A 22,690-nucleotide genomic window follows, 5' to 3' on the forward strand; every position below is an offset into this window, starting at 1 on the left:
CTTCTCTGATGTCATATCTTTGAATTCCCACAGTCTAAGTACATGTTGGTTTGATTTGCTTTTAATTCAGTGTTAAAATGTCTCTTCATAACGTTAACTGAAGAATTACCTCTCAGGATTTCAATTGTTTAAAAAAAATGCCTATCTTTCTGCATTCTGTGTATGCTTTAACTCTGTACTGTATAATAGTGCTTAGACACCTTTTTAAATATGGCTTCATGTAGGAGCAGGTGAAGGAAGATGAGAAGGAAGAGAAGGAGGAAACAAAATCTGAACCTGAAAAAGCAGAGTACGTATGACTTTAAGCTCTGATCCTACAATATGTGGTTTGTTTCACTGAAAAACCAGCTTGATTTGTACTTGCTTCTTTGCCTTTAATTTTATGTCTCTTCACATTCTACAGTTAGGATTTCTTTAATCGCCTTCCCGAAATGCTATGTAAATAGCGTGACTCAGAGATTTTATGGATTTTCATCTTCCAGCAGCATCCTTTGTAATGTCAGTTTAGGTTCTTTTAGAATGTGTTTCACTGATTAGGTTTGTATTGGCAAGTCTGAAACCCAGAAGAAAATCTCTTGGAAAAACTGTGAGAGCACCTGGGTTGCAGAGACTTGTTATCCCTCAGTGGTGGAAACTGAATATGTTTTACCTTTCCCATTTGCTGTGATTAGTTTTAGGTTATTTAAATATTTCATAATCCTAACTTTCCAATGCAATTTTAATGAATTAATGAGCACTCTCACATCTTTATGATGAAAAGGTGTTAGCACATGATAAGTTATAATTTCAGTATTAGAATATGTTCAAATCTAATATTACTGAGCTTAGTTCAGAGCAAAAATAGTGGAAAGCCAAACATAGTGCTTGGTTTTAATCAGTAAAAAGTATGGCACTCCATCCCTGTATTTTATGGTTCCTGATACATATACAATTCTGATACACATACAGTTCCTGTAGCAGATATGTCACTGTCAAAATTCTGAGTACCTTAGTCTCAAACTCTATCCTTATTGCTCTCCTGGGATGACAAACACTTGCCAGTAACAAAAACTCTTCTTCCTAATCAGTACAGCAAATTTCTAACTCAGCCAGTGTAACTTTGTGAAGAAGAGTCTTGCTGACTTTTGAAGGTCACTTTACTGTTGATTGCTATGTTTGATGATGCGAGTTGCAGTGATTCTTGAATTCTCTGTCAGGAGTCCAATGCCTGGCACTGTTAGGTGCCCTGAAGCATAAGACAAACTTTAAAGTGAGTTTTCAAGTGAAAACGCATTGAGTGTATTCTAGTATGAGAAGCAGCTTAGGACGTTAGTTATTCTGTTTGTAGATAGGTACGGAGAAATTCATAGTGTAACATAATTTGCCTCTCACTCTGGTCTGATTCCAAATTGATTTCTGTGATCCTTTCATGTATCATGCTGTGAAGTGAAATTAACTTCCAAGATAATTCACAGTTCATGCATTTAGATCATGTGTTTGGAGAAGGAAACCCACTAATTATAACTTTCTGTAATTGCGTAGCACGGTAATAATCATAAATGAAATGTTGTCAAGCTTTCTTATTCCTGCCTCCTCCTGGAGGGGATGCTTATGAATTCCTCAGGTGGGCAGAAATGCAGAATTTAAAATTTTAGGTTTGGCTTGTAAATGCAAGAAGAACCAAAGTTTTCTGCAACCTTTGTTGGAACCAGATAGTTCAAGCATGTGAGGTTGGAGGGGAGCATTTAGACATAAGAGCACTCATATAATTATACAGCTGTCAGCTTACAGACATTTGTTAGTGCAAGTATTAGCTACGCAGTTATGAAGCAGATCCTGAGGCAGTAAGGTTGGCAAATTCTTGGTTGCTAGTCTCTATCAATTAACATTCTCACTTCAAGGTGTGCTAAACCAGTAAGTTTAATTATCTATGAACTTAACCAGACTGTAACCTTTGCGAGTGCTTTAGGCTGAAGAGGGATATGTCTCCTTGTTGTTCGTGTGTGTGAATTGCATGAGTCATGACTACTTGAGCTTCATGAAAAGATGGAATAGCCTCTTTCAGGGTGTGGTTTTAATTTTTTGCTTAGCTATTTTATTAACTTGACAAATTATTTTGGTTTCATTTGTGTCCAAAGAGGAGAGGATGGAGAAAAAGAAGAGAAAGCCAAGGAAGACAAAGGGAAACAGAAATTAAGACAACTTCATACTCTCAGATATGGAGAACCAGAAGTTCCGGAATCAGCTTTCTGGAAGAAAATCATTGCATACCAACAGAAGCTTCTTGTAAGCTGTTCTCTGGATTATGTGTTTAGCTGTTGGCAGGGATGTATACCGCTGTATTATTCTACCAGTATAAAGATGACTTCGCATTTGATGAACCTCATTTTTGTATCCATCATCATCCATAAAAAAGACATAAAGGCAAACATTGAACTGGAATGCTAGAGAAAAGAAACACACGCATAACTTAGTAGACAAGATATTAATTCTTAAGAAGACAATTCTTGGCCAAAACCCAGACCTTCATAGATGCCAATCCATCATTAGAAGAGAGCCATGCATTTTCATATGAATAAAATGTCCTAAATTTTCACAGCTGCTTATGTGCCTGTAGGATTTGTCTGTGCCTGTAGGATTTGTCTGTCCCTGAGAAATGACTTTGGGAAATGAACAAGCTCTCCTATAAAATTAATTTATTAAGATACAATGCGTAGCCCAAAACATAAGAAAGAATGTTACAGATTTTTTTTTTATGAAATAGCAAGTTAATATTTGAAAGACTTATCAAAACCAGTGGAAAATAAGACTAATGAAAATAGTGTTACTATATCTGAGATGGTCTCAGTAAAACATGATATCCCTGAGTTTGCTATAGAACTTATTAGCTAGGAGATTCCACGCTTATTCTTTGAGGCTAGTGTGATGCAAAGTAAAAAGAAACACACCTTTGCTATATATTTAGTAGATACCATTTTGTAGGGAGAGCCTAGTTCTAACATGAGTAATGCAGCAACATTACAACACTGCAGTCACAGTCTCGGTAAGGAATTAGGTGTTTAAGTTTTGCTTTTGAACTCAGAATCATATTTTAGGCTAATCATGCAGCAGTCATGAATCATTTAAGATTTCTTCTAATAGTCTCATTTAATAATTCAATAATAGTCATCTATGATTAGGGCTAAAAAATGGAGGAATTCCAATCTGGGAGTTAAAGCATTCAGAATGTGTGCTAGAAGACATTGTGAGTTTTAAGGAAGGGAAAAGATATACTTCTGTAATCTTTTTGATAGCATCAGAATGTGAGAGAAGCTTTCTACTCATGAAACGTAGGTCAGAGATGAGCTTTTTGCTGATCTGGCAAACCCACAATTGATTTTGGAATAGAAGAAGGTATAAAATAAACTTATATGCAGACTTTTTTATTTCTTTGTAAAAGTAATGATTTTTCAAGGTATAAAATGCACATGCAAGAGTATTGAGGTACGGGGAACGTAGAGATTTCTGTATTACTATTACATTATTACACTGTGATGTCTCTTTGTTGTCTCTAAATGTATTGAGAAGATAACAAAAAGAATGTGAGAGACAATTAGAAATCCTTCATCCCTTCCTACATGGAGTGAAACAAAAGATCCTCTATCCGTTATTGCACATATGGAGTAGGAGAGAATTTGTAAAATATATCACTCAAAATGTTTAATTGTTTTTCTTCTCCCCCCGCTCCCCTCCAGCCTTTGTAATTCTACTAAAAAGCTCCATAGGGAAAACAAACAAAAAATATCCCTATGCAACAGCCTAATAATGATTGTTGTATCGTTATTAAGCAAAGTGTATTCATGTTCTTTTTCTATTTTCAGAATTATTTTGCACGAAACTTTTACAACATGAGGATGTTGGCATTGTTTGTTGCTTTTGCCATCAACTTCATCCTGCTTTTCTATAAGGTAAATATATCAAAATATTACTTTTCAAGTTGTATGCTGAAAAACATTTAGGTTTTGTAGACAGAATACTAAGGTAAAACTGCTTAGCCTAACAGATTAAGTACCTGCTTCATACTGCCACTTCAGAGATCTAACATGGTGAGAGCTAAAGTGTTTGTGTGAAATAATAATAGGCTTCCAGTACACAAACAGCTACTTACAAAGTTCTGTGCTGTGACGGAAGCAGCAGAGTGAAAGGTACACCTGTGCCTTAGATGATGCTCCATTTCACAGTGCAGTGACTCAGCCAAGCACTATCAAGCAACTTAAACTAGTACATGTCAGCTGAGGTGATGCAGCATGTACATCATGCTCCCCTGAGAGGGTGTGCACAGCAAGTAGAAGTCATGTCATCTTCAGCTACCTAGAATATCACTGATCTTTGTCAAGACGTTTAGTATCATTAATACAACTCTAGAGTCTTCAGTCTCCAGTGAGTTTCTGGCCAAGTCCTGCTGGTGACTAAGTGTGGGAATGTCAGGACTTGAGTGGATTTCTTCCAAGAGGGCTAGGTTGTTTTTCAATTTGAAGCATTAAATTCATCATGGCTCGAATTTGCTACCATAGATGGAGAGTGAAAAGCAAAGAAAATGCATGCTATCAGAGTGGTGTAACAAGGTGAAAGGGTCTCTGTGAGGTATTCTTTGTAGAAATTATTTCCTCACGATTACATTGTCCTTGGTATGATTGTTTTCAGTTATACTACTTAGCTTGTCATAATGTAGAACTCCTGTCAAAGGAATACAGCTGCAACATTAAGATTAAGTGATTTAAACAGGTCTCAACCTCTGCTGTGACAGAAGAAAAGGAAGTTCCTGTGGTATCTGCTGATGAAAGTACCAAGTTGAATGTCCTGGAAAGTGGTGACGAAAGGGTCATTGCAGTGCATTACGTCCTGGAAGAAAGCAGTGGCTATATGGAGCCCACACTGCGGATTTTGGCTGTCCTACACACAGTCATCTCATTCTTCTGCATCATAGGATATTACTGTTTGAAAGTAAGAAAAAAATGTTCTAGCTCATAACTTTTTTATCCATTGAATGGTGTAAATCAGAACAGTCATAGCATGACCATGTAAAGAAACACTATTTTGTTAGTGTAACCTATACAGAAACTGTGTTTTATGTGAAGTGTGAATTCAGGAAGTTACAGCCCGGTGACTGATTTGCTGGGCTGACACTGGATCATAGAATCAGCATTCACACTGTTACCATGTCAGCCAGAAAATTAGAGCAGTAGCCTGTACCAGAAGCTGCTTCTGACTGTCAAAGACAAACTCTGAAGGCACATACCTGGAAGGAGCTAGATTACACTGTATGCATAACTAGTCTGTCCACTGGGTAATTTGAAAACTGTGCAGCATTTTGGACTGCTGCTACTGTATATTGTGGTTATAGAAAATGCCTGCTTTTCGTGCACACTCTGCTGGTTGTGTTTTGACAGGAACTTAAGCATCTTCTAAAGTAATATCTTACAGAAGATCTCTGTTAGGGATGTAGGAAATAAAGGTGCCATCTTCATTGACAGAATGCTGATTCTAGTTTAGGACCACATGACATAAATCTCTGGAACCGGTAGGAGTATATCTGGGATGACTTCCTGCATTTTTACACTGTTCCCAAAGCAAAAACATTTGGTCAAAATGCAAGATAATACTAAATTAAATAGGCCTTTACTATGATCCAGCATGGCCACTCATTTGTCCTTACAGTATCGTTTTCTTTATTAAGTTTTATGTGGTTCTTCCCCCCCCCCCCGCCGGCTCTTTTAATGGATAATACTTTTCTATGCCAAAAAGACAAAAATCTGCATTAGTAATTGAAACAAATGATCATCATACTGCTGAATTAAGTGACTGAGTTTCATCTCTATCATCTCTGTAGTCAATAAATACTAAACACTTTCCTGTTTAACTGGTTACCATGCAGCATGAAAGCTATGATTTCTGGCTTTTGAGATATCCTCTTCTCCCACCTCATAGCACTTTTTCCTTTATGATTTTTTATGCTACTTTCCCATTCTGTTTTTTTTTTAACTATAATCTCTTACTAGAAGGGAAATACATTATTATTATGTATTTCTTGCCATAACAAATTGCCTTTTTTCAAATTCTGAAATCCTGAAGAAAAGACCAGACATGGTTTCAGACTCTGTCTTTGGAGATACACTGCTTTCAAAATTAAAAATCTTCCTAATGACAGGTCTGCGTATGATACGTTTGCTTCTGGAGATTGATCCGCATGAAATCCATTACATTTGTCTCAATTAGCTGCCTGAAAATAAGATCGTAACTATTATTATTGTACCTACTGCAATCATCATGTTTCTTGAGCAGTCTAGTTTTTCTTATTATTATTTCAGTATACTCCTGTCCACTTTTGACTGATAATACAGTCACCCTTGCAGGGTGGATGAATTCTGGGAACCTCTTAAATACTTCCAGGGAAGAATAGGGTTTTTTTAATTGGTAACACATTTCTAAAAAAATCTACTCCGCTGCAACCACATCTGCCTTCTCAAAATGGACTTTTGAATATCTTCCATCTGATGAAAGGCCTGAACCTTACAGCTCAGGTGTCCAAGCTGCTGGCAAAGATGTATAGATCAGAAAGTCAAGTATATGGAATATGAATATGGTTTAAGGATTTCTCCTTTTACTGCTCCCAGTCTTCCTCTGTTCTCTGCTGTGAAATCACTTCCTTCCTACTGTGAAACTTCATATTTTGGAACTAGAATTTCTAAGGATTTTAAAAATAGTTTCTTTTTGCTCTCTTTCACTTAACTACCTATAATAGATCCATAGCATTGATGAACTATTTTTTGTTTACAGCATTTTCAGAGGGTCCGGCTGTCTTTTAGAACTGTGTGGGCCACTGTAGTTATATGATTCTGAATGACCTAGTCCTTGTGCATCTATGCCTTTGCAGTGTTGTGGGCAATTGTCATGTATTTAATTTTTTTAATACTATTTTTGCTTTGTTCAGTTTTCATACTTTATTTGTCATAACCACTAGCTTAAACATTTTCACACGTCAGTGTTTTTTTTTCAAATAATTACTGATATGTTTTTTTCAATTGCAGGTTCCTCTCGTTATTTTTAAGAGAGAAAAGGAGGTGGCAAGGAAATTGGAATTTGATGGGCTGTATATAACTGAACAACCATCAGAAGATGATATTAAAGGGCAGTGGGATAGACTTGTAATCAACACACAGTGAGTTCTTTACCTACTCTGTCTCTTCGTAGTATTATAAGGAATTGTTCTTCAGTCTCCACAATTATATAGCTAATCATCTAGCTTATCTGAAATAAACAGTTGTGAGGGATGTATTTCTAGCAATTATATACAAAGTACTTCAAGCACCTGTAATGCTAATATTTACTATTATTTTTAATCTTGTTCATTCTCATGTTTTTGCTTAAAAATTATTTCTGGTCAATAAAATTTAAAAAATGTAATTAATTTCTTTGTCAGGCACAGTGGTGACAGCATATTGTTGTCAGTTATAAAATGCACTGTGCTTTGAATCCTTTTAGTGTCTTTTGAAGGGTCTCCTTTGGGAACACATTTAGTGTCCTGACTCTGATTTGTGGGATTGTGAGATCCAATTGCTTTACAGCCCTGTCTGCAGGCATCAGCTCTGCCACTCTTTCCCAACCACGTTAACATGGTGGGCTGAACACTATTTGGCAACTTTAATTCAGTGACTTCATGAATGACTAGCTGGCAATAGCAGTAATGCAGAGTGTCTTAGAAACAAAATCAGGATGTGATTTTTATGACATCTTAGTAGCTACCGCATCTTGCAATAACTGTCTAAAACGTAATCCTGTCTATCTGTATTTTTCAGGTCTTTTCCAAACAACTATTGGGACAAATTTGTGAAAAGAAAGGTAAGGCTTATTTTTTAAAAAAATATATATGAAATTAAAATAAAATTTTAATGCATATTTATTTTTGTGTTTAAAGAAATGTGGACTGTGCTTCTTTGAAATATAAATTTAGTTCAATGTAGATTTGTATATTTACCATGTTAAGATACACAGAATACCTCATTCACCTCATGCTCACAACTACTTTTATGTAATTTGGATAGTTATTCTTTCAAACTTTTTCTACATAAAGGTTGTTGTATAAAACAGAAATTCACATTCACGAAACTCTGTGGAGAATTTCTGTATATACTTGTAGAGATATTGAAAGGAGCATGGTTTAAAATTGTGTGGAAGGTTGGGACTTTATCTTTGTCTGAGTAAATGCTCTGCATAAATTTAAGTGCCTTCAACTAAGGTATTTTGCAAACAATATTTTCTTATATATATATTTATATATAAATATACTTAAATCTTCAACCTAGTGGATGTTCCACAGTCATGAAGCCCTGTTTTCAAGCATGTAAGAAAGAAAGCTTATCTCTAAAAATCTGGAAAGTATCAATAAAGATTTAAAGCATTGCTTAGCAGAAAAATAATAAAATTCACCTCACCTGCCGGAGTCATTCAGTTATGATCATGATATCCATAATTTTGCATTTCTTTGAGTATTCTTTTGAAAATGAGAAGACACATAATACTTAGAAAGAACTTTTGTGTTCAGTGAGAAAGAGAGCAAGTAAATGTTCATTTCTTAAGAAACATGTTACATTTTGTAAAAAAGAGATGGCATATAAGTTGAATTCACTGAAAATCATTATTAACTATAAGTCTCCCTTCAAGATATTTTGATTTCTACATATTCTATGTTTATGATAGTTTCATTGCATTATTAACTAGGCAAATTAAGATCATAAAATTACGCAATGGAGCTAGTTAATAAGTGAGGACATTTTTCATTACTATTTTAATGTGAAATACTTCCTTTAAAAGAAAAAAAATATCCCAAATATCTAAAATTTCAATCAGATGTTCAGGTTATTTAAAAAATCTTTTTAAACTGAATAAATATGTATTTTTTTTTTCTTAAAGGATCTTACTTTAATCAGACATTTTCACGTAGCTAAGATTAAAAGTACCTATTTCCTGCGAGCTTACAGTGTATGTTTTTCTGTCAGTAATGATATTGATCTAGTTATTCACCTTCTGCTGGGGTGCTTTCCTCTTCCTATTTTCATCCAATGGGTAGGAACATCTTACCTCTGATGCTCACCTCTTGCCTCTATTGAATTGATTACAACAGAGCAGAAAAAAAATTACTGACTGATACGATACATAGGGGGAAAGAAACAGGTGAAAAAGATTGTGTAGGTTAAACTTCTTCTATTCAGAAACTGGGCTAAAAAATCCAGTCTAACCAACTGATTCTCTTGAATATTCCTTCCAACTTTAGGTTATGGATAAGTATGGTGAGTTCTATGGACGTGACAGGATCAGTGAATTACTAGGAATGGACAAAGCAGCTCTTGATTTTAGTGATGCTCGTGAAAAGAAGAAACCAAAGAAGGATAGCTCCTTATCTGCTGTGTAAGCATCTGCTTCTGGTTTGTTTGAGTTATTGGAAATTTTTGTTTCTTTTGGTTGCTTGTTTTTGGTTTTTTTGCAAGTTAAAATCAAGGAGTCAAGGTTTGTCATCCAGCTTCAAATTTTCTTGCTTCTTTTTTATGTATGGTTATACAAGATAAATCAATTCTTAAGTTGAGTTTTATAGTGAATTTATTTTATTACAGACAAGAAGCAGGACTCCACTGGTTTTTATGTATGAAGATTTAGTTTAGTGCACAGCTGCTTAAATGCATTACATTCCTGCTGATTCAATAGTGTCAATACTACTAAACTGGAAACTCCTTTTCATCATTCTCTCAGTTCAGCTCAGCTGGAAAGAATAGGCAAAATTGGCACTGAGTATAGAGAAATGATGGAAAGGCATTGGGATGGCAGTGACCAGTAAAATCTAGGAAGTTGATTAGCCTTCACATCTTTGTTTAATTTGTTTTTGTCGTTAATGATCTGCTAGCTCTGCTGTACTCCCTTGTCCCTGAGAGCAGTTTCTCAAGGAGCCCTGTTGACCTCAGAGTTCCGTTAGCTTTCTTTGCAATGCAGGTGCATTACTGCCTTATGCTCAACTTGCAGTCCATCAAGAACTCTTGGTCCTTTTCTGTGAAGCTTTTAATATATATTTTTCTTCCTTTTGCATTTGTTCCTGATATCAACGGCAAAAGCAATGTACACAAGCTCTGAGATTCATTTCATCTCACCTTTTCTTTAATGTCGTCTAATTGTGTCACCCAAGGTATGCTATCGTATCTAAAGGAAAAGAATTGGCATTTTGGAATGCAAATTCTCTGACCTTTTTTGACAGGTATTTTAGGCTTAGAGGGGTGGCATAGAAAAAAAACCCAAAACCTCTTTCTCCTTAGATTATAAAGACAGTTCATTTCATTTGTATATAGATGATTATATCATAAGTATAAATCAGCATTAGGCCTGAATAATCCAAACATGTATTAATTAATTTGGTTTCTGCCTATTTTTTTCTTTTTTGACAGGTCCATTCCAGAGTAAAAGAGTGAATTAGAACAAGGTTCTGATTTATTTCAGCTTTTGGAGAAAGATCAGCTGTTGTGTCCTGTGTTAATGTGACAATATACTTACTGCAGATTGTGTTGCATATTTTCCTATTGTGTTTTGATATAAAATGCAAATAATGTATTTATTTTTACAGGCTAAATTCCATTGATGTTAAGTATCAGATGTGGAAATTAGGAGTTGTTTTCACTGATAATGTAAGTTTATCAGTATCGGTTCGTGTGTGTATATATATATACACATACATATTCACCTTCTAAAGAGCAATATACGCTTGTTAACCCAAAGCATTTCAAAGAGAAACATGAAATACTCTTTACTACATTTAATTTACTACATAGTTTAAGAAAATCTTGGAAGCGTAGAAAGAGATTGCCAAAATCTTTTCAAAGTTACATAGGTATTATTCTACAGAACCTCAGTCAATTCCCACCGCCCTTCTGATATGCTTTGTTCAGGAGCAATAAGTAAGCGCTGTGCTGTAAAATTAGAAAACCGACTATATAAATACTTATTGCTATTTTTTGTATTGTTCATAAACTTTGTGAACACTTCAAAATTCCTGGAGCACAGTCAGATTGATATAATTAATGAATGTGGAATCACTAACATTTGTATCACTGAAACTGATAGTAGGATATGATATAGAATGGAGGTGAGGATTTTAGTAGTCTGAAAAAAGTGAGTCTTTAAAAACAAACAAGAAAAGAATTGGCAAAAAAACTGTTAAAAGTACCTTGCAGTTTAAGGACTTGCTCATTATATGAATATTAAGAGTGTTATGATTATGACTTGCCTAACTAAACTTATTTTACTGATGGAAAAAATGGTTGGGGAACAAACAAATTTGAATCTTGGAGTGCTAGAGATTTAAAGTGTAATCTGACTTTAGTCAGGAAGAGATGGTCGGTCTACAGAGAGGATGATTTGGAAAGATTTAAGAGTTTGTTAAGGATTATGGTTTTCCTAAGGGAGGGACTGTAATTTCTCTTATCAATAAGTACTTGTCAAATAAAAACTAAATGATAGAGGAAAAGATGAAAGTAACATTTGTAGCAGTAGTTAGTAAACTACTTAAATAGTGCTTATATGTTTAAGTAGTAGTTTTAGTAGTTTGAATTAATCATTAAATTCCTTTTGTTGCTTGCAGAGTCCTTTCATTTGCCATTAACCATTTTAGTGCTTTAATATTTTAGTGTAATTATTTAGAAAATAATAAACAACAGCATCATTTAAATTAGAAAAACTTTTTACATCAAAAATATTAACAAATAAGGGCTTAGCAATTTCAAAACAAGTTCTCACAAATTAAAATTTAGAATGTCAATTTTCACCACGTCTTGTGAACTCTGTTTGCTGATTTTTTTTGCACAAAGAATTCTGAAAGATATCTAGCAAATTCTATGTAAAAAAAAAAAGTTTTCTGTTTAAAGTAAAGCACGTTCAAGCAATTTCTACCTTTCCTTAGTGTCTTGAATTAAGTTAAAGATAATAGCCATGAGTTTTATTTTGTAATGGACTTTTTTTTTCTGTTAGTCTTTTCTTTACCTAGCGTGGTATATGACCATGTCAGTCCTTGGCCATTACAACAATTTTTTCTTTGCTGCTCATCTCCTTGACATTGCAATGGGATTCAAGACATTACGAACTATCCTGTCGTCAGTGACCCACAATGGCAAACAGGTATCAACTATCACCTGTTTTCAGTTTTTTTACTTAAGAAGTACACAGGGAAGATCATTTCTTGACTTAATTCAGCTGCTCTGCAGATTGACAACAGAATTGTTCTTTCATCATGACGTTTAGAAATCGGGTCAGTGGGGAAATTATGCAGTGGGTTTTATAAGCATAAGAAAACAGGACTAGTATTTGCAACAGTCTCTAGCTGTTGTGAGCAACTGTTTCATAAAATTGCTGATTAAATTTATTTCAGATGCATCTGAAGAAGGTCCAGCTGAGACCCAGTTACTTCTTCTGTTAGAGGACTCTTGATCAGCTCTGTGATAATAAGAAAACTTTTCTTAAAGAAGCTATAAAATCTGAAACTGCATTTCTGATTTAAGTAAAGAGAATAGCTAAGACTTTTCATCTACTGAGATCTGTTGTAGGAATGACATTTAATATAATCTGAGACTTTGTGTTCCTCAAGTCCGATTGCCTTTCTGGTTTGAAGGACCTTTCTAAACGATTTTTAGCGTTAAAAAGACCATCCTTAGTCTGCTTAGAAGATCTTCCAACAAGGCAGCTAATATAATTCTCATTCAAGAGGGCCGGGAATGAAAATGTAAATGTCTTCTCTTTAGTATATATCTATGTGCTGTTCTAGTAAGGTGGATCTTCATCTTTGACTTTGTACAATAGGTGCTTTAGAATTGTGGTGGTAAGTGCCATTTTGAAATTTATCAGTAGCAAGAGTTTTTTATGGATTTGGGTGTTTTTTTAAAGCAAGTTTGATACTAGAGAAACATAAAACCATTAGCAATGTTTTTTTATGTGCAAAGAGTGACTGATTTAATTTAATTTTGCATTCAAATACACTGTTATTGTCAACATATTGTAAGAAGTAATACATACTTAAATGGACAAAGTTTATATTTCAAAATAGCTAGCGAAGCATGTGACCTGTAGAAGACTTAAGCATGAACTCACCCTGACAAACTGTTATTTGTTTCAATTTATATGAGAAACTTAAGTTTCATTTGTGGAACAAAAATTGTGTCTTGAAAAGTTACAGAAGCCAACATATTGCATTCTTTGTCCTTTAAAGAACAGAATTTCTTAAATTCTTAGTTTTGATTTCTTAAAAGAAGTAAAAAGTGCAAAAATCAGTCTGCAACTGAAGTATGTGAAGTAGGCTACCTTTTAAAATAGTCCTGATGTTTTAGCAAATTTTCTATGAATTGAGGAGGCATTATTTATGATAAGGAACTTTTTAGGTCTGGCAGCTATGCAAGTGAAATATCAGTTTGCAGGATATTACAGTTCATTTCCAGCTGTTTTCCATAAAGCTCAAGGCAAAATTTCAGTGATGCAATAGTTGAGCAGTGGAATAATTATTGCTGTTTCTCTGAGGTAGATATTAAACTATAAGGAATAGTTTGTTTTATATATTATTTAATAAATGGTTTCAGTATTGAATCAGTAGAAATATTATATTGCATTTAAATAATAAGTGATATTATATAGCAGTACTATTACTATTATGTAGTAAACTTTCGGATATTTGTGTCTGATTGTGTGTTTTTTATGATTCTAATGGATTGTTTGATTGTGTATTTATCTGCTAGATTTTGCAAGACTTGTTTTTGTAATTGTGTTTCTGAAGCATGTTATTCCTTCAAAATAAAACAGGTGAAATCCATAATCTTTTCATGAAAATATGCAGACATATTGCCAAATGTTATGAACATATACAAAGAGAGAGGAAAAAGTAAAGTTTTCCTCTGCTAGTACATATAGATTATTGCTACTTTCCTTCTCTTTTTTTTGTGAAGAAAATTGTATATCGTAATTCTGTAGTGGTGTTATATCCACTTTATAATTTATCTTCCAGCTTGTCCTAACAGTGGGATTACTGGCAGTAGTAGTATACTTGTATACAGTAGTGGCATTCAATTTTTTCCGCAAGTTCTACAACAAGAGTGAAGATGGTGATATGCCAGACATGAAATGTGATGATATGCTAACAGTAAGTCTTATTTTGCTTTTTGGGCATTTTCTTAAACTGTTATGTTTTTGTCCTGGCCTTTTGTAGTTCCAGTTCCTAGTCATATCATTAGCCAGCAGCAGGAAGGGCTATAATTGACGACAAAGGAACAAATGCACAGAACATTCCTGACAACTAGATATACCTTATGCATTTTAAACAAACACATCTATAAATGAATAGTAGAAATGTGATTATATTCTTTGCTGTAGATTCTCAAAAAAATTAAAAACAATTGCAGGCTGTGAAGCTGAGCCAAGTCAGTTCAAGAGCAATATTTCTGCATCTTGATGTTCTACAGGCCATTCAGTAGGAGGGTCAGTTGTAGGCAGGGATTTTCATAAGTAATTTAGGTACTGAAATGCTTGTTTAATCTTGGAAATCTGTCAGTTTCTCTTAGCATTAATTGCTGTAATTATCTTGAGTTGCCGATTCATTACTAAAATCACTCCGGTGCCCAGAACCACTGAAAATTATTTTGTACTTACTGAAACAAGTGCCAGGCTTTGCAGTTGTGCATAGTAGGCAGAGTTTAAATCAAAGAAATTTCTCAGATGTGTTAAAATTAATTCCCTTCTAAAAGCAATCATATATAACAAAGTTAAATATATTTCAGTCTTATTTATTAATTTCCAGGGAATTAACACTATTTAAAAGCCCAGTAATTAGATGAACTGTGGAAGCAAACTAAACAGTTGGTCAGGTTGCTCAGAAAGGTTGTGCAGTCTCCATCTTAGGAGGTTGTAATGACCTGACTGCATAAAGCTGATAGTAACTTTGTCTGAGCTTACAGTGGGCCCACCTTGGAGCAAGATTTGGACTACAAACCTCCTGATGTCCGTTCTGACCTGACCTGCTCTGTAATTCTCTGAAAATACACTTACAAAAAGGCTATAACATTGTACAGGAATGAGTTAGAACAACATGTAGTATGCTATAAAGTCTTTTGTAAAAGTGGTAAGTGTGATGTTAAAAAAAAAGTAGAGAATATACTTTTATTTTTAGAAATAGAAAAATTTAAAATGTTTTGGGTAACATTCGCTCATTAAGTTAATGATTGGCTTTCCATGGTGAAATAAAACCTCATTCTATAAATTTACATTTGTCAGCCACTGGTTACTCAGCATTGCATGTTACTGTACCAATTTCTTACACTGGAGATTTTGGGGATGAGTGTGGCATCGATATAAAGGAATGGGATTTTTGGGGGTTAGGTTTTAGGAGTTATTGTTATTTCACCACTAGTTTTGTTAGGGAGTGATAACCCTGGACCTGTAGTTTGCAAAGGTACCTGAAGAACCAATCCCCTGCTCCAGAACTCTGAGAATGATATCATATTTTTCTATTAAATTGCAGCACAATAAAGTGGAAATTTTATGAATTTTATGTTGTCATCATCTCACATAACTGTACTGAGGGACCTATTATACCACCTTTCAGATCATAGTTTTACCATATTAGTCTCAGCCTTTTCCCATTGTTAACCTGTCCTCTGCACAAAGATTCTTAAAGATTTTTTATTTGATTTGGTTTGTCTGTTTTTTTTTTTTATTTTATTTTTATTTGAAACACCAGTGATGGGAAAAGTCATTTACTTCTGAGCTAGGAAAATAGAAAAGGAGGTGGCTGTGGTGGTAATTGTATTTCCTATTTGCACATTACTGAAGTGATTGTATGTGAATCATGGTGTGCTGTTGGGCTTAAGGTAGTTGAAGAACATGAAATGCAGCAGCTTCAGGTGCGGAGCAGCATTTCAGCTCCCTCGGTAATATACATGACCTCAAATAGGGGAAAAACGACTTAGTATAGTTGGACATAGTATATAGCTGCTAGACCATAGACTAGTTCTGCCGATTACTGAATTTGCAACAGTGGGTATTTTTGCTTTTAACTGCAGGCAAACTTTGTATCATTTTGTTTTGTGTTTTCTAGTGCTACATGTTTCACATGTATGTTGGAGTGCGTGCAGGTGGAGGCATTGGTGATGAAATAGAGGATCCAGCAGGAGATGAATATGAAATATATCGTATTATCTTTGACATCACTTTCTTCTTCTTTGTGATTGTCATCCTACTTGCAATTATTCAAGGTATACCTTTGTAACACATGGTGGGATTGAAAACATTATTTAGCAGTACAGAGATCTTAGTGTTTAGGTGCACACCTAAGATTTGATCAGGATACCAGGGCAGATGATGAAGCACAGGTTTATATAGTAAATAACTCTCAGCTGGCTTTTATCAATATGCTTTTCTTCCTGATCTCTGTAAAATCCAGGCTTTACCCAGATCAGTGGAAACCACACAAATGTTTTGTGAGAATCCTGGTTTGTCTACGGTTTATCTTCTCATTGCCCCTTATGAAAGCCTTCTGTAAACGATCAGCAAGAGAAATGATTAGAAATCTTGTGGCACACCTTAAAATTGTCTTTCAACCCACCCTTTGTGAGCCAGTATCTAATGTCTGGCAAATCTTCAAATGGGTGGTATTGGTGTGAAAACTGGTACCTAGCTTTAAAAGGTTTATCTTTTATTGTATAAAAAAAATCTGGTTTGAGTGATTCCTGCTTCCTTGAACAATGTCAAAGAGTAAAGAAGGTGCTTGATACAAAATAGCTTTAGTATGCGCTGGTTAATGACAACGGGAAGTCAGCTGACATCAAGTTAGCTTCTGAATTTGAGCGAAAGTATTTGACTTGATAGTATGGCTCACTGTTGTAATCTGCATAGTGGATACTTAATTTTGGAAAGAGAGGATGTTTTCTGTTTGTATTAATGATGTTTAATGTTATTATTTAAAGTACTCAGAAGCACCATCTGTTTTACGTATCATGGCTTCAAAAGTTTGAAAAGAATGTCCAGAAGGTCTTTTATTAAAGTTTGCAGAAATTAACAGAAGTATATTCTTGATTTTGGAAAAATGTGTAACAATATTTGCTAGGTTGCATTGCTGTTATAAATGGTGATACTTTATTACTTTCAGTTATCTAACAGTAAGCTAATTTAGGGTGGTTTTTACAGCAGTAAAAGATGCTTTCTCACTTCCTATAAGGAAGTGTAGAAGGTGACTGAGCTTGTGGTAAATTGCTTAAAACTCTTAATCAAGCAACAAGTTTTTATAGGGCTTGGGGAGGGTGCAAAATTTTTTATAGTCTGAAGTGGCATATCTCTTAATGATTTTTTCTTCGTGATTGGCTGAAGAGTAGAAGCCTTAGCTGTCAAGCTTTGAGTATAATTCTCATCTGGTATTCATCAATTTTACAGCACAGTAGTGTCAGTGATTGTGGAGTTGGTCCTTATTTGTTTAATAAGAAGAATTATGGGGAATTTATAGTCTGAGCCATAGAGCCTGTGATAGTTTTTCTTCTGCTTTCTTAGTCTCCCTGAAATGACCCGTTACTTCTCTAGAGCTCTATCAGTGGAACCTTGTACTACATGGAAACCATGATGAGCTCTAGACTTCTCTGCATCTGCAGTGTAATAAATCCCTGAACTCTGTTAAATGCACAGTAATGTCCTTTCTATAATAAAGCCTTCATCACTGTAAAACCATGTCTTCATGTACTGAGGCAGGATTAGAGCACTGTGAATAAAACAGGTGTCTGCTTGTACCATTTTATAATTCCAAATGGTGCTGCAAGCCATGTTACTAGTAACCATATTCCTTGTCTTGCTCAAATTTTTTCACATATTGAGTTATTTTTTATGGTCTTTGGAATATAAAGTGACTTCTGTTATTTTTGCACAAGATTCTTGCTTAATATTCTTAGTCAGAGTTACTCTGGATTTCCAAGTATTCTTTGTCACACTTCTGTTCTTGAACATTGACTATCATTTTTAATTAAAACCTAGGTTTAATTATTGATGCTTTTGGTGAGTTAAGAGACCAGCAGGAGCAAGTTAAGGAAGACATGGAGGTAAGAACATCCAGTTTCTGAACCATACCCTATTTTCAGGTTTCATGAATATCAGTTTTCAATCAAAATGTGATATAGCGAGCATTTTTTTTAAACTAAGAGGAAAATACAGTTCTGTACATGATCCGATATCATACAGTGTCCTGGATGAGAGAGATTCTACTCTCGCATCTCAGTTCATTAGATGAAAATAATAACTGAGATGTTTTTTAACTGACTTTTTTTGGTATGTATTACGATATAGGAACTTACATAAATAGTTCTGTTAGTATGCAATAGAATACTTTTTAGACAATTTTATGAAGAGAAACCTCTACTAGCACCCAGATGCTCTACTAGCATTTACTACTCTTCACTGACTCCTGTGGAAGAGGTATGCCATGCTTTGACAGATGCTAGCTGCTACCTTGCACGTCTCTTTACAGAGTGACCTAGATTGCGTAAATTGATATTCTGCTCTGGATTTGTTCTGCTCTGGATTTTGTCTGGATTTGGCAATTCCTACTATAGATTTTTTTGGGGGTCAAGTGTGGCTGTTTTTTGGTGTCAATGATAAATTAACATAATATTCAGACAAAAGCCTAACAGCTTATTTTCTCATGACTTTTTAAAGTTTAGGCTAATCCCTTTATGTTCATTTTTTTAAACAAGAAAGAACTTTGTATGTTTCTGTGTATTATAATGAATTACATGCCTGCGGCTATTTAAGTAAGTCTTTTCCATCTTCAGACTAGAGGTTTCTAACACAGAGTATTAACACTGTCATGTTGCAGTTCATATCAGATGTAACTTCTTTGGTTAATCTGTGTGTGAAAGTATCCTATAGTAGGTGATTTTCTATTCTGTCATAAATTATGACAGTAAGTACTCAGGAAAGTGATGCACACCTACTGTATTTAGTAATCTAAACTTTAAGCATATTCAGCTTCAGCTGGACAAGCACAACAGGCATTAAGGTAAATATTACCATATGTTACAGGGAGCACTACTTAGTGTTAAAAGGGAGAAAACCCAGCTTTGACCATTGTATGCCATTCTTTGTGCTGATACCTGTTCACTTATACCTGCAAAGTTTTGGGGTTTTTTTTGTTAAACAGTAAGAAGCTATTCTGATGGTAGTTAAACTTCCATTCAAGTGTTTTGTATGAGGTATCCTGTCCCAGCTGTTAAAAGAAAAGCCTTTTTGTTCAGCACGTACTATACATGATGCATTACCATTTTAAAGAAAAATGTTACATTTTATTGGCCTTTTCTTAAAGCAGGGGAGAGTTATACGTAGTGTTGAAGTGTTCTGTATTCTTTCTTCTAGACAAAGTGCTTTATCTGTGGAATAGGAAATGACTACTTTGATACAGTGCCCCATGGCTTTGAAACACACACGCTACAGGAACACAACTTGGCCAATTATTTGTGAGTACAGTAAAAATGAATTCCTCTCTAACTCATGACCCTTGCAGCCTCTGCAAGTACCTGATTAGCTGTCTTGCATAAGAGTCAGTACTGTTTGGCTTTGTTGAGAACTCATAGTGTCTGAATATATAATTCTGTGGCAATGACAGCAAGAAATAAGCAAGCTTTTATTACCTTGGTCCAGTTTGCTTGTGTCACACCAAGTTTATGCGAGCTAAGAGGTGGAAGGTGGCAGCTTAGTATATGGCTGTGGAGGCACTGAAAAGTAGAGTGTATTGTGTGTGATACTGAGGTACAGGATAACCTGGCCTGGAGAATGATGGAGAGTGCACAAACAAAGAAGTAAGGCAAACGGAGAAAAACTTAAATTGGACAAAGTATTTTGAGTTGAGCGCAGAGACTAAAAGAACCTGGGACAAAGGGAAATAGGGGAACTGGAGCGAGGAGCTAGAGAGGGCAGGGATCAGACCAGAGCATTAGGTTTGTATTTTGAAAATCCAAGCAGAGCATCAGTGATCACTAAGGTCAGTCTCTTTAAATCTGGAAATACAAACACTGATCAGGTCCACAATCACTAGTATCATAGTTTTCCTCTCCTGTCAAGTACATATGAAAATTCAGCTTCAACGTATATTTTATACTAGTGCTGTCAGTATGGAGCAATGGATGGGTTGTGACTTTGCATCTATAAAATAGCATTATACGTGCACAAAATAATGAGACTGTAAAGTCAAACATCCCTATCAAGAACACCCACCTGAAAAACAGGTTGTGCAAACAAAATGCATTAAAAGCACCATCACATGGCATTTTTCTCCTGCTTACAAAGTACTCCACAAAGAACATACATACTCTAAGTGCATCATCCTAAGGAAAGGTTTTATGACATATTTGTGCATGATCGTATTTTATATTTTTACATGCATTTGGAGAGAAATTTTGAAATCGTCACCCACTGTGTCAGATAACTCAAAAACCCAAGACTAATATATTTTTAAAATTACAAGTTTTTGTCTGCTCATGTCGATTGTGAGTTACATGCAATTGTAAAAGATCTCTAACATATAATTCATGCCTCTATGATTTACCTAATGTTTCCAAATATTGTATTCATAATAGCAGTTTCTTTGCTTGCAGGTTTTTTCTGATGTATCTTATTAACAAAGATGAAACAGAGCATACAGGACAGGTAGGTTGAACAACTCTATGAATGTCAACAGTTTAAATAAGACTGATCCTAAAATAAAATGCTATGATTCCATAAATTGTGTAAAACATGTCCTTTTTACCAGGGAATCTGCATAACAAAAAGCACATTTAAGTGTGTGGCATATCCTTTGCTGTTCTCCGGACTGCCTAGAAACAGAGGCTTGCTTTAATAAATAATAATAAAATTAAAAGAAATAAGCAGAACCCCCCCCCCCCACATAGCTGATTCATACAATATTGCTTTTCTACAAAATACTTTTAAAGGCCATTTTGTTTAATGTATTGTGTGTAAGCATGTGTTGAAATGACTGATGCACCATTTCTATGATGGAAAATATTCTGCTTACTCTGGTATTTGTCTTGTCCCCAGCTTTAATTGAGCTTTACAGTGCGCCTGGGTATTCAATAAGAACTAAGCTATTTGATCCTCTTCTATGTGTTTCTCCAGTGTTTTTTTGACTAGGTAACAAAAATCCGAAAGCTAATCTAAACTGATGACCAAAATCATTAACATAATTTTGTAGAGTAATATACAAAAACCTGATATGCACACAAGCAAAAAAAGCAAAGCAGTAAATAAATAAAAAAAGTAATGTTTGGTGCTTTATCGTTTAATCAAGTTAAATTATTTAAATTATGTTTTTTTCCAGGAATCCTATGTATGGAAAATGTATCAAGAACGGTGCTGGGAGTTTTTCCCTGCTGGTGATTGCTTCCGAAAACAATATGAAGACCAGCTCAACTAAGCAGAGAAGAGGATTTCCAGAAAAAAATACATCCATGTATTTCCCAACTCTTTTGGGAAAAGAAGAAAATGTATAACAGATTTCTTAAATCCCCAAAGCTCTGTGCTTTTTGGAGCACCAAAGCTCTGTTTTTAATGACCCAACTGTGCTTTTATTTTTTTTGTGTATTTGCTTTGAGAACACTGGAGTAAAGAACAATGACAAATAACAGCAACTCTGGAAAACTAACCAACCACTTGCACACACAAAAGATAAACCTATACATAACATGCACATGTAAGAAGGGACTTGAGACAGCTTATTTCTGAAACTGCCAGATGATGCCCTTGTCTGTAAGATCACACATGGGGTGACATGGTAGCAACATGCATTCAATCTGTTTATTTCACCATCCTGGAAGGAACTATATGTAGTTCGCAGAGCACTGTAAAAGATTGTTGTGGACACTAAGTTATGGGGAAATAGTGCCTTACTATATGTGGGTTGAGCTATGCAGAAGATGAGTGCATGATGACATCTTTTTTTTTTTTTTCTTTGTCTTCCCTTTCTTCCAAGTTAATATTTATTTTGTAGTTTTGGTGGGTTTTGGAGGAAGGAATTTGATTGTGCACATCTTTTTAATAAGACTGGAGTGTCTCAGGACAAGATTAGGTTGTTCTCATGAAGTTCATTTCACATTTACCTTCCTCTTTAGCTTTTGCTCTTATTTTGGTAATGCTCTGTTACAACACTGCAACTTTATGAAATCTTTGTATGAAAACAAGATGACTGCAAAAAACACTTTAACAAGAAATGTTTCATTGCATGTTTATTATGCAAGTTTAAAACAATCAAAAAAAACAACCTTGAGAAGCAAGTTGATCAACATGAAAAACATTCACAATAATTATATCCATAGTAATAAAGTGTTGTGGGCTTTATTGTACATCTGGAACAAGTGTCATCAGCAACAAATGTATATGTTATGAATTTGAGAGTAGTTTTGGTTTATTTTCTTTTCCTTTCTTACATTTTTGCCACCTGTGATCGATAGTGGAGTTGAAAATTTTATTGTTAAATTATTTTTTAAAAGCAAAGCTGAAGCAATATCCATTCAGGGACTCCATCAGTTGCATCATGAAACACCAATGATGTGTACATCACTCCATTTTGAGTCCTTTTCAATTGTAATGCCTTTACAAATAAAAAGAGAGATTCAGAATGGAAACGGGCTGGGTT

The 22,690-nt window shown here is 34.8% G+C and overlaps 1 protein-coding gene across 5 annotated transcripts in view; it reads left to right on the forward strand.

The window, feature by feature from the left end:
- RYR2 (ryanodine receptor 2) overlaps window positions 1-21,655 on the forward strand; it is a 370,828-nt gene extending 349,173 nt beyond the window's left edge. For all 5 annotated transcript variants that reach the window (XM_069852347.1, XM_069852349.1, XM_069852348.1 and 2 more), the window contains 15 exons: window positions 225-289; window positions 2,118-2,265; window positions 3,840-3,926; window positions 4,744-4,962; window positions 7,047-7,177; window positions 7,815-7,857; window positions 9,290-9,423; window positions 10,622-10,682; window positions 12,022-12,168; window positions 14,039-14,173; window positions 16,124-16,280; window positions 18,043-18,107; window positions 19,417-19,517; window positions 20,655-20,706; window positions 21,377-21,655. In XM_069852347.1, the coding sequence (XP_069708448.1) occupies window positions 225-289; window positions 2,118-2,265; window positions 3,840-3,926; window positions 4,744-4,962; window positions 7,047-7,177; window positions 7,815-7,857; window positions 9,290-9,423; window positions 10,622-10,682; window positions 12,022-12,168; window positions 14,039-14,173; window positions 16,124-16,280; window positions 18,043-18,107; window positions 19,417-19,517; window positions 20,655-20,706; window positions 21,377-21,472 (1,641 nt within the window). In that variant the 3' untranslated portion in view covers window positions 21,473-21,655. The remainder of the gene's footprint in view (window positions 1-224; window positions 290-2,117; window positions 2,266-3,839; window positions 3,927-4,743; window positions 4,963-7,046; window positions 7,178-7,814; window positions 7,858-9,289; window positions 9,424-10,621; window positions 10,683-12,021; window positions 12,169-14,038; window positions 14,174-16,123; window positions 16,281-18,042; window positions 18,108-19,416; window positions 19,518-20,654; window positions 20,707-21,376) is intronic.
- The last annotated feature ends 1,035 nt before the right edge of the window (window positions 21,656-22,690 follow it).

Source organism: Phaenicophaeus curvirostris, chromosome 2 (assembly GCF_032191515.1).
Source record: "Phaenicophaeus curvirostris isolate KB17595 chromosome 2, BPBGC_Pcur_1.0, whole genome shotgun sequence".
Taxonomy (NCBI): Eukaryota; Metazoa; Chordata; class Aves; order Cuculiformes; family Cuculidae; genus Phaenicophaeus; species Phaenicophaeus curvirostris.